This window comes from Rhipicephalus sanguineus, chromosome 5 (genome assembly GCF_013339695.2).
Source record: "Rhipicephalus sanguineus isolate Rsan-2018 chromosome 5, BIME_Rsan_1.4, whole genome shotgun sequence".
NCBI lineage: Eukaryota > Metazoa > Arthropoda > Arachnida > Ixodida > Ixodidae > Rhipicephalus > Rhipicephalus sanguineus.
In genome coordinates this window covers 18,520,579-18,535,615 of record NC_051180.1, presented here as the reverse complement: position 1 = coordinate 18,535,615, position 15,037 = coordinate 18,520,579, and the positions used below count along the sequence as shown (strand labels likewise).

The following is a 15,037-nucleotide window of genomic DNA, read 5'->3' as shown; positions in this document are numbered from 1 at the left end:
TGAGAGGAAGCAGGGAATGGCTTCACGGGCGCAGTAGCGTGCGCATGAAGCGCCGTTGAGCTTTGTGTGCATTGCTCGAGGATGCGTGGCAGTAGTTTTGGACTACTAAATACTGTTCTCACATTGTGCATCGTCTCAAATCTGTGTTGTGCACTGTCATGACATTGGCTCAAAATTTTATTTCCTAACAAATTTTGTTTGTTATATCCCATAACAGGCTAATTCTGCCTCGTTGAAACGAGGTTGTAAATACATTGCTTTCTCTGGGGACTTTCAAGGGGAATTACGATTTGCTTGTTATATCCTTTATTCCGTTATAGCCCATCTCGTTATAACGAGGTTTAACTGTACTTAGAATTTTATGTTAGTATCCGTATTTGCACCTTTACAGTTGTGCGTTTTCATCCTGATCGCTTGCATTCTTGAATGATGTGGTGGTGGCTGTAGTTGTGGTGGTCGTATAAGCTGATATCTTCTTTGAAAGATGGATTGAGTGGATCGTTTTCTGTTAATTTATTTCTGCTGTCATGAGATCACTTGTATAAAGCTGGCATATCTCTTTCAGCTGTAAGACCACAGGACGAGGGGAGCCGAGCGGTCCTTCTGTTGCCAACAAACAGTCACAACAGCCTGTAATCTGCAGGAGTTCTACTTATGAAAAGCTGACGGACGTCGGTGTCGAAGCAGAGAGTGACCTGGAGGCTTCTTCAAAGACTCGCTCGAAGATGCCAAACTTCACGCAGCAACAACAACAGAGCCTCCACCGGTCCTCCGTGCCTCCGGCGCAGCCTGCAAAGGCCGTACGACCGACCAATTTCTGGAAGAAGCTGGCCGAACCATCCCCATCACCGGCTTCATCTTCACAGTCTTCCACGAAGACAGTAATGGGCTTTGCCACAAGCACTAAGCGTGTGTTTGGCGCCAATCGGAAGATCTCGGACGCCTCAGCGAGTCCAGTGGTCTCTCCTTCCTTGCTGCCTTCTGGTAAGGAGAGTTGCAGACCCACAGTCCTCGCGCTCAGGCTCAGCAGTCCCGTAGTGGCAGCGCCCCCTTCACAGCAGCCGCTGCACTCACCCGTGCTTCACAGTCCGATGAGCCAGCTGGGCGCTGCAGCTTCGTCGCCCACTGCAGACTCCAAGGGCTCGTCGCCAGCATCGGCCGTGGTGTCGCCATTCAACTACAAGCCGAAGACGCCCACCACACCCGGAGGCACACGTTCCCTGATCCCTGCTCCCGTCAAACTGGCTGGCACCCCACGGTGTGCCGGTGAACAGGAGCTGCAGGTCAAGTAGGCATTGTGCCATCCTTGAGCAGCTCACGGACAGGTGTTGCATCAATTAAGTTGAGAGGTCTGAAGTGCATGGTGTTGCTGGAAGCGTGCGTCATAGATGTTTGCTTCATTGCGCATGGATGGTGTGATTGTAGAGAATGTTTGCTTGGTGTGGTCACATGTGGAAGCTCATGCTTGCTTCAGAATGGTTTTGTGACGGGTGGAGCGTTTAGGAGTGCTTCGCCAAGTTTTCTCAGCAGTTTTGGAAGAGCCGGGGAATAATGTAGAATCTGTTTCTATCAACTTCCTTAGGATACAAGCAAGAGCTGTGCCAACCCTTATTTGCTCTTTCACAAATAGATTTGCCTCCCTGCACAATGCTGAGATTCTCATATTACCACAACCACCTAGAAAAACCAAAATTAATGGTTGTATACTTCATAGGTTTAAAGCTGCGCAGTGCATCAGGCTCTGTGTGCTTCATGCGGTATAATCTTCATTTGCCGAGTGCGTGTTGATGAGCTCCTTTGTTAACACGTGCTTAAATGTGGACTAACTTGATTTCTCTGCTTTTAAAAAGAATGACACATCCAAACTGTCGTTGCTGAGTATACATCGTACTGAGAGAGAGGTAAAAAACTTGTGATCGAAAGGTTCCAGCGCATTGCCAGTCAGTTGCTATTAGACATCTTTAATGCGTGTGCTGAAGGGAGATGAACTCTGTGCAGCACAATGAAAACATGGGGAATTTCGGTCAAGGTTGCATTTTAACACCATTGATGACAGTGAGTGGGAATAAAATCTACGGGGCCATCACACTTGGTCTGTGGTTTAATTGTGTGCACTGGGAACAGATATGTAAGCAAATGTGTGTCCATTCCATCCATTGTACCGACTAGTTGACAGTGGAGAACAGTCAGCTGAAAAGTCGCATGTCCATCGAATATGCCAGTCCAACCGCCCGAGTAGACAAGTACAGAGTCATGAACTGATAAAGTGCAACATTAGCCAGCACTAGCCAACATTAGGAAAGATGCACGACTCTGCCGAACTACTCGCAACTTTCACAGGCAGCTATTTTGTAAAGCAAGTGCGTCTTTACCAAGTAGTGTATGATGATTAACTAATCTTTTATGAAATGTTACTTGCAGGATAAACTGCATGTGAGCAGTTTGCTTATGCATCTTGAAGTGCTGGAAAAAGTAAGACGCTGTATTTGAAAACATCTGCTTGCCGTGTCGTGCTCTTGCATGTGCTGCAGGTGGTGCTTTTTATTAATCTTTGTTTTTCGGTGCCACTCTGGCTTGAAAGAGCATATGCTTGGGCATGTTGATTCACAAATGAACGAGGACGAAAAGCGACGCGGACACAGCGCTGACTTCCAACATATGCTTCACTGTAGAAAATAAAGCATATGTTGGAAGTCAGCGCTGTGTCCGTGTCGCTTTTCGTTCTTGTTCATTTGTGCGCTCAAAAAGTTAAACACTGTGGCTTGCCTACTCGTCCATCTGTAGGATTCTGACACAATGGCGTTTGCCGTAGTAAAGTCTCAGTGGAAAGCTTTAAAGCCTGGGTCCACCTGATGACTGCACTACTAAAAGAGAAAAGCACATATGCTCCAAAGCACACACACACATACACATCCATGTACCTTAATCATAAGGGTTCCTTGGATGGTGCTTCTGTGTTGCAATCAACCTAGAGTACTATCATAGGCATGCGCAGAGGGGGGGCAGGGGGGGCGGCCGCCCCCCCTAATCATTTAAGAGGGGGGGCGCAAAATCTGCCCTGTACATTGACCCTTCTAGTCACCTAAGAGGGGGGGGGGGGGCAGAATCTGCCCCATACATGGACTTTTTAGGGTGGGGGGGGGGGGGTGCTGCGATGAACCTTCACCCCCCCTAATGAGGAACCCTGCGCACGCCTATGAGTACTATGTCACAGTGGTACCTATGAGGGCATGATGGGGCTATGTTCAATAAATTTACAGGTTGTAGCTGTGATGGGCTTTTGTTGAATTTAGCATGTTGCTTCAAAGCTTTAGCTGTTCATGAGAAAAGCTCTGAAGCTATGGAAAAGCAGGCCTCTTGCAACAGGAAAGGGGGCTGTGTACAACACATTATAGCAATGGCTGCATCACATGTGACCTTGTTAACAGAGTACACCATCATTGTTAGTGTCTTCTTGCTTAAAGAACACTAATGTTGGTGGATGAGTTCAATGTTAATGAAGCCATCAGGAGTGAACATGGCCCAACGAGTTACTTATAGGGCAGCCTTAAGAGGACATGCAATTACCATTCCTCTGCTATGTTAGCTTATATGCAGCAACCACATTGGTGGCACCATCTCATGAGGTTATCAATGACCGAAATGTGTCTGAAACTTCTTGTGTTCCAGCACCTTTCTTGCTTAGAAAGGGTCATAGAAGGGTTGTAAGAATAAATCATTGCTGGATCATTATACTCTAACAGGATGAGCACAGTGTGTATACACATTGCCACAAGAGGCTTGCACACCTTATTTAAACAAGGACTCGCAAAGGTTGCAATTCCAAGCATTGTCTTGGTGGATGGTAATGGAACTAACAAAACATGTCCTTATACGGACTGGCTATTCACTTCCTTGCAGGGGGAACACACCAATGCCTCGCCCTGATGCCAGATTGCAAACCTTCTGATTGTCTGACCGCAGTTAACTGTTTCGTTGCAAATAAGTGGAAAATGGAAAGTGGCCATTTCATGTTTGCTTTTATTGGCATCATGTTTTCTTGGGGACATATGCTGCAGATCACCGAGAAGATTTTGGAGAAATGGTATTTATTGGAGATGTGTGTGAATCTGCCACTTCCGCATTTCATACATCCTCATTTTCAGTTTTTTTTATTAATAGTGTCGCACCTGTCTTGTCGTAACAGTTGTGTGTAACATCGTTAAGTGATCATGCATTGTGTATTTATGTAACTTTAATGCATTGCTAGGTTTTATTCTCGTAAACAGCTTATGTAGCTACATTTATGGTCCCTGTGAGATAATGGCAACACTTGACGCTTGCTTTGTTGATATGAAGTAAGCACTTGATGTTCCTCTAGGATTTTAAACAAAACTTTTACATATTCTAGTCAATACATTATGAGCTTCAGTGTAGCGACGTAACCTTGTGCAGCAGTTTGTAGCAATGGATGCGTCAGTTTGTTTGACACATCCAGAGCTGTCTGTCTTACATCTGTGCCATTTTTTGTGCGCTGTGTACTAAGCCTGAACACTTTTTCATGCTTGCTATTAGGTCTCTACATAGATTTGTTTGTTAAGAGCAGTTTATCTTGTGTAATGAATACTTTCTGCTTGTAACTATGTAATGTGAAATTTGCAGTCATCTGTATACAACTTATTCGCTGTCTTGTGCGCGAGCTTCAGTCGTTTAGTTTTTCTGCAGCTGTAGACAGGAGGTTTGAGCGTGGTGTTTGATGTAACGAAATGTACAGGCGCAGCTCCTAGAGTATCTTGATGCCAAATTTTTGTAAGATCAATAGACAAAGTCTTTTAGTTGGGTTTTACATGTATTTTAGGCAGTCTCTTTTTATCCATTTCATTGTTTTGACACCCCTGTATTTATATCCTTGCTTTTATTTGTTCAAGCGATGCACTTGCTGTAGTCTGTACATGCTATTGCAATGCTTCGTCGGTAAACACAACAGTTCGCTTGCGAGCTGTACATTTTCGCTTGTTGTATGAGTGCTAATGCACTGTAGTTTGTACATACTGTACAAATAGATGGATATTGTATATGCATTCAGTTACAGGTATGGATACTAACCATTCTTGCATGCATTGCGGTGCGTCTCTATGTTGATTTCCCTTCATGTGTTGAAATTCCAGGATTTTTATTTTTTTCGCTCTGAATATTGCGTTCAGCATATCCCTCTTTCTGGTATGTTGCCTGGCTTGCTGCAACAAAGGGGTTGCGTTGAAATCGCATGAAATGCCAGTCATATTTGCACATTACATCGAGAGAGTGTGTGTGAGTGGAGTACAAATGGAAGGTTACGAAGTTACCAAACCGTAAAATAAACGAAAACCCAGTCATCAGAACTTGTCATGTCTCTGTGTGCTTATTCCAAAGTGTGCAGCATATCGAAACACTGCCGCTGGTCAGGTTCTATATGTGAAAAAAAATTCTGTTCCCGCATTGAGTAATTCATTTTGGCAGCAAGGACAGTACGCACACCATACATGAAGTGAGATGTCACTAAATTTTATTCCAAACCAGCAAGAAAGCCCACAGATTATGAAGAAAGTGCTAGTTGAGGGGCTTTTAAAATTTGACCAGATTACTTGGGGCACCAGTTATCTCTCCACATGGGCTGTAGTGAAATATTGTGGAACATGATGTAAAATGTCACACACTATCACAACCTGTTTGCCTTCGACAGTGCTACGGAAGATGTGAGTAGAACAAGGTGACCTTGCATGGATCCATGAAACCCTTGGCAGAATTTCAGCCACAAGATACCACGTGTCAAATGAGCAGAGGCTTCAGTTGGAGGTTGGGGGGAGTCGCCCCTGCTCTTGTGCTTCACAAGTCTGGGACGCTACATTGCCTCCTCAAAGGCGGACAGTAGCGTAGCCAGAACTGCTTTTTTTTTTTTGGGGGGGGGGGGGGGGGGGGAGAGTGGGGAGGTTGGTTCCACCATACTTTATGTACGTTCGTGCGTGCGCGTTCGTAATGTGCGTGTATATATGCACATGCAAAATTGAGAAATTTCGGGGGGAGGAGGTTTGAACCCCCACCCCCTGGCTTCGCCACTGAAGGCGTGAGGCACGCAAGCCTGCACCAATGGGCGCACTCCACACTGACGCCACGAGACGGACGTATGGTCACACGGCGGACAACTGGTGAACATTGCCGAGTGCATGAGCGGGACTATTTCTGTAATGGCGAAGGCGGTCGGCTGCCGCGCTTCTGTTATCTTTCACAAGGTTGCAAATTTTGAGCTTTACAATGGCACATTTATTAATTGTGTACCTCATTCTCAGTGCACAGCCAGTTAGGCTTGACTCCTCCCCCTCCCCGGCACATGGGGAACGTACGCCTTTGTACCTGTGTATAACGTCGATTTACATATGCGTTTTTGTTCTTGCTTCTGAAAAATATAGTCCGCGAAACGCGCATATGCGTGCAGCCTTCTCGAGCATGTTTTTCGCCATCGAAGCTTGCGCAAGTTCTCAGCCCGAAGCTTGCAAGTCCTAGCCCGCATTGCACGAACCGCGTTCGTCCGTGCCCTTCACCGCTGCAGTGGGCTTACGTGCGAAATACTGGTGTGCTGAGGTTCTTCCCTAGCTGCACATGTGTAAACGTGACGAGCTCAATTGCAGTTGAACTGATGGTGCTCTCGTTACCCATTGCCTGCTTCGATCAGCGTAGCAGCAGCAGGTGAGAACTATATAGAACTTGGGTGCGCAAGGAGGCTTAGACTGCAAGTTTATTGCAACAAGTAAGTGGATGTAGGTGTTTCAATGCTGCGATCTGTTTGTACCAAACATCACGATACTATATACAGCTTGGGCAGTAAGCTGGGAGTTGGTGGACGCTTGTGGAGGACAGTCAAATAGACGAATGAACAAGTTGGGATCGAAACAGGACGCCTCCGGGACATCATGTACGATTGTCAAATTCCGCCATGTTGGCGTTTGGGTCACTCATAGAGGCCGTCGTAACCCTGTGAAAGCAGTCGGAACTGAAAATGCACGACGATATGGGCATACCAGCAGTGGCCGATGGCCGATCATTGGACACATCTTGGATTCCCATCGGCTTCCGTTATCATTGGCCAATGCCCTGACAGCGTGATAGAAAAGGGCATGGCCTACATGCAAAATATGGATAAGATGGCAGCGAAAGTGGCCAATTTATTTTTTAAGTGTGTGTTTCCCGTAGTTGTTGGCTCTTACCACTTAATAGAACGAAACAAAAGGTTTGAAATATATCTGCGAGATTTAAGATGGAGGCCAAGGGCTTTTCTGTAACGTACCATGGGTGCTGGCCAATGTTCTCGGAATGTGCTTGGCCATCAAGCATACTCACTTCTTTGTATTATTCTATTCCATGAAAATTCGTGGCGCACGAACACGTACAAGCGGTTAAAAAAATGAGACGGAGGAGCGGTTGTGTCCGTTTCTCTAGTACAGCTTGTCGTGAAGTCGTACCACTACCAAATAGCCACGTGCGAATATTTTTTCCGGTCATTAATTCAGTTCGCTCTGATTGCCCTACGGAATACTTTATTTTTTTATTGCTTTTTATCCAGAGGACCAGACCTGTACATGCGCGCGCGCGCAGTGCGACGTTTGAATTTCGCACCTTTTCCCGCGCGCGGCACGGTTCGGCCTGTGCACAACCTTAGTGCGCTAAAAAAATAGTTCACCAATGCATCCAAACAGGCAAATTTCACGAATTTACAAACTGCAGCGGCCGCTAAGCGCTTGTGTAATAGTACACAAGTCATTAAAAATATTGCAGTTAGTGTGGCTTTAAGCGTGTATTCGCATGCACCGAATACACTCTCCAACCACGCGTGTATGACTGCGCGTCGTCTTCGCGCGTCTTGTTCCTTGTTCGCACGGCGTTGGTTGAAGATGGAGGTGTGCTATTCAGCGACGAGCTTCTAATTCAAGTTCAAATAGAAGGTGAGTAAATTTCAGCAGTCTCTCTATTTGCCCTTGTTCCCTCTATGCAATATGGGATTCGATAACGAGGTTCACTGAGGCGAAACTCGTGGATGCTGCGTACGTAGTGCATGTGTAGTCCTAGCATGTGTGATTGCACATGCCGTAGTTTTCCCATGTTACTAGCGAAAACCGGACATATGCCAAACGTTCTTCTGTACGGTGTTCGAGCATCGCTTTAATTCACCGTAATTTTTTATGAGCGATCCACGGTTTTCTGTGAAAACTATTCGCGATATGACATAAACTGAACGGACTGTCACCTGCCAACACACGTCCGAAAGACAGTTGCCGAGCCGCTGACGCAGTCTGTAGCTGCTACATTGCGGTAGATGCAAGGTTCCACTTGCAGTATGACCGTACTTTGTACCAGTATGACCAGTATGCAGGTCCAGTATGACCGTACTTTGTATCAAGCAGCGTCGAGCTTCGTATACTTTCGCAGAGGACGGCGACCAGATCGGACGATTGGCCGCTCTAGACAAGTGTTGTTCAGACTGCACTTGAAGTGAAATGCGTCGACTACATTGGTGTCAGCGGTCCGGAACCTACATTTATCGAGGAGGCTATGCCCTTTAACACGTAGCAGCGAGTGGCGTGTGGTCGGCGTGCGCGGCGATTTCTCGTTCGTTTCTGAAGGAGTGCCTCGCGTTGCCACATTGTCATGCTGACGCGCCATGCGATCTAGAGTCGATGCCAGCGCCTTATTAATTAATAAGGAATTATAAACTTGTGCATGTGATCATATTTCCAAGGCGAATTAGATGTGAAGGCTGGTGCAGTTGAATGCAAGGAAGTCGTGGGATCTTCTGCCTTGCAAATTCAACCACAGGTGTATTTTTTTTTCATTTACGTACGTCATTTCGTGCCTTGTCAAAGGGGCATCGGGCAGCCGCCCTGCTTGACGCAATGAGATTTATTGGCATTTTTTTTCTACTTTAGTGGAATCCATCTTTAAAATAATGTCATGATGAAATTTCAGCTATCACAATTTTCCACCATGAAGGCATAGCTTTTGTCAGTCCACACAAGTAACGCGTAGAATGTATAATGAATATTTCAAATGATGAAATAATGCTGTTTTATCACTGCAAAGTTATCTTTCTGTTGGCACCACAACCTCTGAATATAATAAGAGTTCTTTCCAAGCTTTAAAACATGTGTAACACATCTTTAATAAACTTGGTAATTTATTTATTGCTTTTTTATTACAGATCAGCTATTTCTCCCTAGAAGATGGCAGCAGTGCTAAAGACGCCATGCACAGGGAGCTCCAGCTCATTGTATCTAAAATGGTCATACAGAAGTACAGCTGGGTTTCTGAGAACAAATTAGCATTTAAAAGCCTGGCAAATGTGCTGCTGTTTCTCCTTGGTAAGTGTCAATACAAAACAAATTCTAGTTTTCTCTCCTGCTCTGGCAGGACAACATTCTCATTATGAGGTTCAGTATTATGTAGACTTCACCATGTTGTGATATTTTGTTCGTAGTTGTTTATAAAATGCTTCACCGCTACCAGTATACTGTATTACTGATGTTTGTTTGGAAACTTGTCCAACTGATACAAATTTTTCAGAGTTTATATATGCTGCCTTCATGAATACTGCCAACTTGTGCCATCAGGAGCAAGAATCAGCATTGAAACAAACAGTTTCACTACTACCAAGGTGCTTCTCCAGTGCAGTGTTTTATCGTCTTATTTACTGTTTTATTGGCGTTCCTATTTTTAGGAGCCGAGAACCAGAGCACATAACCAATTTCTTTGTTTAACAGTCAGCAGCACTGCTAAGCAGCAGGACTCAACAGAAGCTACCCGGCAACTACAACATTATGGTACATCGACTATCCCAGCAACGTTCATAAATCTCAAAGGACATACGTACAGGAAGAAAACAAGGGCATAATAGAGTGCTCGTGCGCCAATGCTCCTTCCATAGTGCTATCAGCAAAAAAAGTATGATCTTTTATAATTTGAAAGAATATATGTTGTATATATGTTGTTCTGGAAGAGGGTGCCAGAATAGAAGATTGAGTGGGACATTTTTTTGTTGTATTTCTTCATCTTTTGTTTCATATTGATGGGGTTCTCACAAAACTACGCAAGGTACTCCATTAATAAACTTGTAGTTGAAAGTGAAAAAAAAAATATGTATTATGCTGTCCAATCAACTCTTCCTGTCCGTGCATGTGTTCTGATCTTCATAATCATGCATAACCGATTAGCCTTCCAACAAATGTTCCCGCTATGTGTTGAAAATTGTTGAAAGCCTCAGAAATGACTTTTTAAAAAGAAGCTCATGATTTTTTGTCTCCTTGTATTTCACAGGTGCCAGACGTACCCTGTTCAACACAACTGACGCAGCTGTTTCGGACATAACAAAAAGGTGGCTCATGTTCGCTGTGGATCAAGAAGGTGCACTTATGCAAAGACGGCGTGCCACCTTGATGAAAGACTCCAACAGAAGCCCAAGCAACACTTTATAATCGCAAGAGTTCAGGAAGGAATATAAAAATGGCGTATTGCCTTGTATATATTCAGTGTAAAATAAACCTGAAGCACCAGAAATATTTGCCTTGTGACTTGTTTGGGGGGTGGGGGGGTACAGAAAAAATGTAGAAAAAAGTAGCTGGGCATCAAATTTTATCCCAGACAAAAAACTACAAAAAATGTGCCAGAAATTACATTGGCCAAAATGCTTGGCCTCCATATCTAGAACATGCTTGGTTATTGCATGGTGTTCCACTACAGTGCCAACCATGGCAAGAGGTGTTTCCAATGATTTGCCAAGCACGGCCTTCCTTTGCTTGGCCAATGGTAGGCTTGTTACAACTGCCAAGCTCATATTTTGCTTGGCCTCCAATAACTTTCCATTCATGGACAGCTTGGCCACTGATGATTTACCATGCTTGGGCCAAGCAAATTTTGCTGGTAGGGCCAGAAATTTTTTTCGGGGGAGAGCGGGGGTCAATCATACTTTGTGTTCGTGCGTGCGTTTGTATGCGTGCACGCATGCACACACATGCTAAATTAAAAATTTTCGGGGGTAGGGAGTTTGAACCCCACTCCCCTCCTGGCTACGCCACTGTGGACAGCGTCGGGAATAGCACCTCCGGAAATATACCGGCTCAACTAACGCAGGATTACCGCCCCGCCCATATGAATAAGACTGCTCGTATTCGGTGTGAAATGCCTTGCCAAGGTGCTTTACTTGTCCGATTGTTTTCGCCCATAAGGCCGTTGACTCACTCGCTGCACGCAGTCGCCCCGCTGTTATCACTGTATACCGGTTACTCGCCGATACGAATGACGCACGTAAAATGGCGAAAATCACTTCCGGGCATTCGTAGCGGCATGAGAGAGGCGGGCCACTAGATGGATTGCACGTCGGACGTCCTAATCAAGCCGACCGATTCTGATTGACAGTATCCCCAAGTGTGCTTGAGAATATCCCCCGCAGGTACAGTGGGATGGCCTCAAATTATGTGCAGCACTGACAGCTTCTCTTGAAAGCCGCGACCACACCACGCACCTGCCGTGCAGTGATACGTCACTAGCGCGCTTCATATTCACCTGATTGGCGCTGGTGAGAAAGCGCACCTTTTGTGGTGTACCGCTGCGTGGTGTATGCAAGGTGGGACGACGACGCTTCAGAAGAGACCACAGCGTACTGTATGTATAGTCGTTATCACTGGCGTAGCTGGGGAGGGGTTCTAACCCCCACTCCCTAAAAAAAATTTTTTTTTTCAGTTTTGCATGCGTATGTATATATCCAAGTGCAAGGACATACACCTGGGGTGGTTGAACCCCGCCTGGAAAAAATTTCTGGCTACGCCCCTGCTCTTTACGTCTGCATTGCGCCACCTGTATCGTTCAGTGCTTCGAGGCTGGGACCTCGTCGCGTCGGCGTGCTTTGAAGAGCCTTCGCTGTTCATTCATGCTACTTCCCTACTCGTCAGGACAGGAACGTAGCCAGGATTTTATTTCGATGGAAGAGGAGGGGGATGTCGACCACATGTGTGTGTGTGTGTGTCATTAAACTTTTAAAAAAATTCGGGGGAGGGGTCAAGGAAAGAAACCTGGTTGCGCCTCGGGACTCGCATTCCTCCTCCCCTCGGGACTCGCATTCCTCCTCGCATTCCTCATCCCTGCTGCTAATGATGAGCAGCAGGTAAGAGCCTCGATTCAGGCCAACCTTTCATCTATTGGTCCAAATATTTTGTACGCATTTTGTGTACTTCTGTGAATGACGCCACCGAGCCCACAGCCTCTGCTGTGTATTCCCTCTTATCCCACTCCGCAAAAGAGCGTCACAGTGACACCAGAAGCTTTGAAATCAGCCAGTCAGTATGCATTAAAAACATACTGTGAATGCTTTATTTATCAATGATGGATGTGAAGTGATGTGTGCGAGTGACTCGCAATAAATTAGTTTCGTGATCGTGAGTTTCTGTACACTGCACAAGCAACTCTTTCGCTGCACGATGAACGTAGTAGACCCAAACGGCGCATGTACACATTCTTGTAAAGCAGTTCTCTGAGAAATACTGCGGCGTTGACCAGTGCTCGCTGCGTCTCTGCTGTTCCGAAAGCGTCCGGTGCGCGCCATGGGCTCACGCAGTCACTTCGCACATCACTGGACTGTCTGGTATGGGCCACTCGGCCCACTTGATGTGGATGATATAGTATCCTGGCTCGATGACTTTGTACATGACTGTATACTTGTCCTGGCCGCAGTAAGTGACCGAAACATTTATGACGGAGTCGGCGTTGGGACCGAGCACACTGACCGCGAGGGGTCCCTTGCCGGCATCCTTCGTGCAGACCTGCAAATAGAGAACGACAGCAATATAAATATACGTGGTAATAGCCTTTTCCGGGAATAGTAGCAGTGTCATTTCCTGCAAAGAGGGTCGGGAATAATGAAACTATATGCAAACTAGTGCGTGCGCCCGCACACATTTGCATCGTTTCTTCTTTGGAAATTATCGCATATCCATTTGGCAGAGAGTCGTCACCCTCAATCACTTTCTTCCGTTTCATTTCATTGCGATAGCAATTATATTGACACCCTCGGCGGGTCATTGCCGTCGCCGTCATGTTCCATATAAAGTTCATATCGATAACTTCGCCCCGCGCATCGTATCTTCTACGCGCTGGGGACGAACGCGGCTGAAGCAGAGATGAAACGAACCAGCCATCTCCGTCGCACGAAGGGCGCATGCGACAACGTCGCCTCGCGTGCGAGGCCTGCCGTCGATGGCTCCTCAACCGGAGAGGAAACGCCCTGCCCGTCTTTCTTCGGGCGAAGGAGCATGAAGGGGCGCCGGTGGGGGTGCGGGCTGCGTCGCTAGAGATGCGAGCAGCAACTGTGCACTTTGATAATAACGACGCGGTCGCAAGCGCTATCTCGACAGACAGAAGTAGACGGCTCGTATATTCTTTGAAGTGCTGTGCTCGCACCGCTTGCTTTACGTTGAGACAAGATAGAAATGTGAAATATTCACCGAATAAAAGGAAAACGTCTAAGTTTCATAGCTGTTTAGCACAGTTCAATGTGGCTTCAATTTGGTCCCCTACACGCATCTAAACGATATAAAAGTTATTCCCACGCACGGTTGAGGCCGTCTGGTGTACCGTCCACATCTCTACTGGATTGAGCATGGGCTGATCCGCTGCTGCGCAGTTCGTGGTGCTGCGTCATCACATCTTTGCGCACACCCTTGCGCATCATACTATGGAAACTTCGAAAGCTTTCCTTTCATTTTATGAAGAGGTCACATTTCTCTCGTTTTGTTGCTTTCCTGTGACCGGTCTAAAGTGGACCATGACTTTACGGACATACTCGGGCAAAGTGGCGAGTGGCAAGCGCTGCTTCAGTAGAAAAAGCTAAACATTATAAAACATGGACTGAACTGTTGACGAGGCTTTGTCCAGCTGACTTGTCAATATTTCGCTAAGTGCTTCTGAGGAACCATCGACATAACGTCACAATTGCAGATAGTCTGAACTAACGTAGAATTGAGTGAATGGTGACGTATAGGAAAGCGTTTAAAACGGTATAGGCACTAAACCGTCGCGCGCATTTTTACGATTCCATTTCCAAGAAAACACCACGCACCTGGAAGTGGTTTTCGGCGCCGACTTGTCCGAAGTAGAGCCGTGCGCCTGAAGCCACGCACTTCTCGGGTCGAGAAGTCGGCTCGGCGAACAGCTCGTCGTCTCGCTCCCTGACGTTGTAGTAGAGGCCGCCCACCACGTCGCTCGAAGACTTGACAAGCTCGAACGAGGCGTAGGAGTCCATGATCAGGGAACAGTCGTGCAATGCGTCGTCGATGAATTCCGAACCATAGTCGCACGAGGAACAGCCACAGCTGCCGTCTTCGGATTCGACATCGTCGTCTTCGGAAACGTCTTCGTCAGACCGGCGTCTTGCTGCCATCGAAGGATGCCTCCTCGTCTGACGAGCTCGGTCGGCGCCCTCGGTGCCGCGGCTGCACCCCTCGACCCCTTCTTCGCTATTGTAGTGGCCAAACCAAAATTCGTACGAATATTTCTGGTAAGGCTCGCGTTGTCGTGGGTGGTTGTTGCGAGAGTCGGCATCCCGCTTTCGCAAGGCGACTTGCGTCGGGCTGACTGGTCGCATCGTGGAGTGTGCGGTGCTGCTACTGGTGCTGTTAATGCCGCAACGGACGATGGCAGAACCTCGGTCTCTCTCGTCGGAGCCGCACTGGACCATTGAACTGTCCAGCTCCTTTGGTGGACGACGCGTGTTGCCGTGGAGATCGTCGGGAAGCCGGAGGGTGTCCTGGGTGTTGCATCTGCGCTGCCGCTTGTTGGATAGCGCTAGGTCACTTGATGTGGTCGTCCCTGCACAAGTGAGGAAGGCCAGAGAGCAACGTATCGGTAAGTCGGAGCCAGTTTTTTTTTCAGAGCGTAAAGCGGTAATAACACCCATGCTGCAACCTTGCACCATCAACAACAGATTTCAGATAAGACCAATTCGGTTGCAGTGACGTGTGACGCTGCGTATATAGTACAACTT

At 46.7% G+C, this 15,037-nt stretch overlaps 2 protein-coding genes across 6 annotated transcripts in view; one reads left to right on the top strand and one right to left on the bottom strand.

The window, feature by feature from the left end:
* LOC119393317 (mucin-5AC) overlaps positions 1–5,360 on the top strand; it is an 87,781-nt gene extending 82,421 nt beyond the window's left edge. For both annotated transcript variants that reach the window (XM_049416203.1, XM_049416202.1), the window contains exon 14: positions 566–5,360. In XM_049416203.1, the coding sequence (XP_049272160.1) occupies positions 566–1,292 (727 nt within the window). In that variant the 3' untranslated portion in view covers positions 1,293–5,360. The remainder of the gene's footprint in view (positions 1–565) is intronic.
* A 7,000-nt stretch (positions 5,361–12,360) lies between these two features.
* LOC119393315 (uncharacterized) overlaps positions 12,361–15,037 on the bottom strand; it is a 41,405-nt gene continuing 38,728 nt past the window's right edge. For all 4 annotated transcript variants that reach the window (XM_049416205.1, XM_049416204.1, XM_049416207.1 and 1 more), the window contains exons 5-6: positions 14,114–14,862; positions 12,361–12,818 (exon numbers count right to left, since the gene is read on the bottom strand). The gene's annotated coding sequence lies outside the window, so the exon portion shown is untranslated. The remainder of the gene's footprint in view (positions 12,819–14,113; positions 14,863–15,037) is intronic.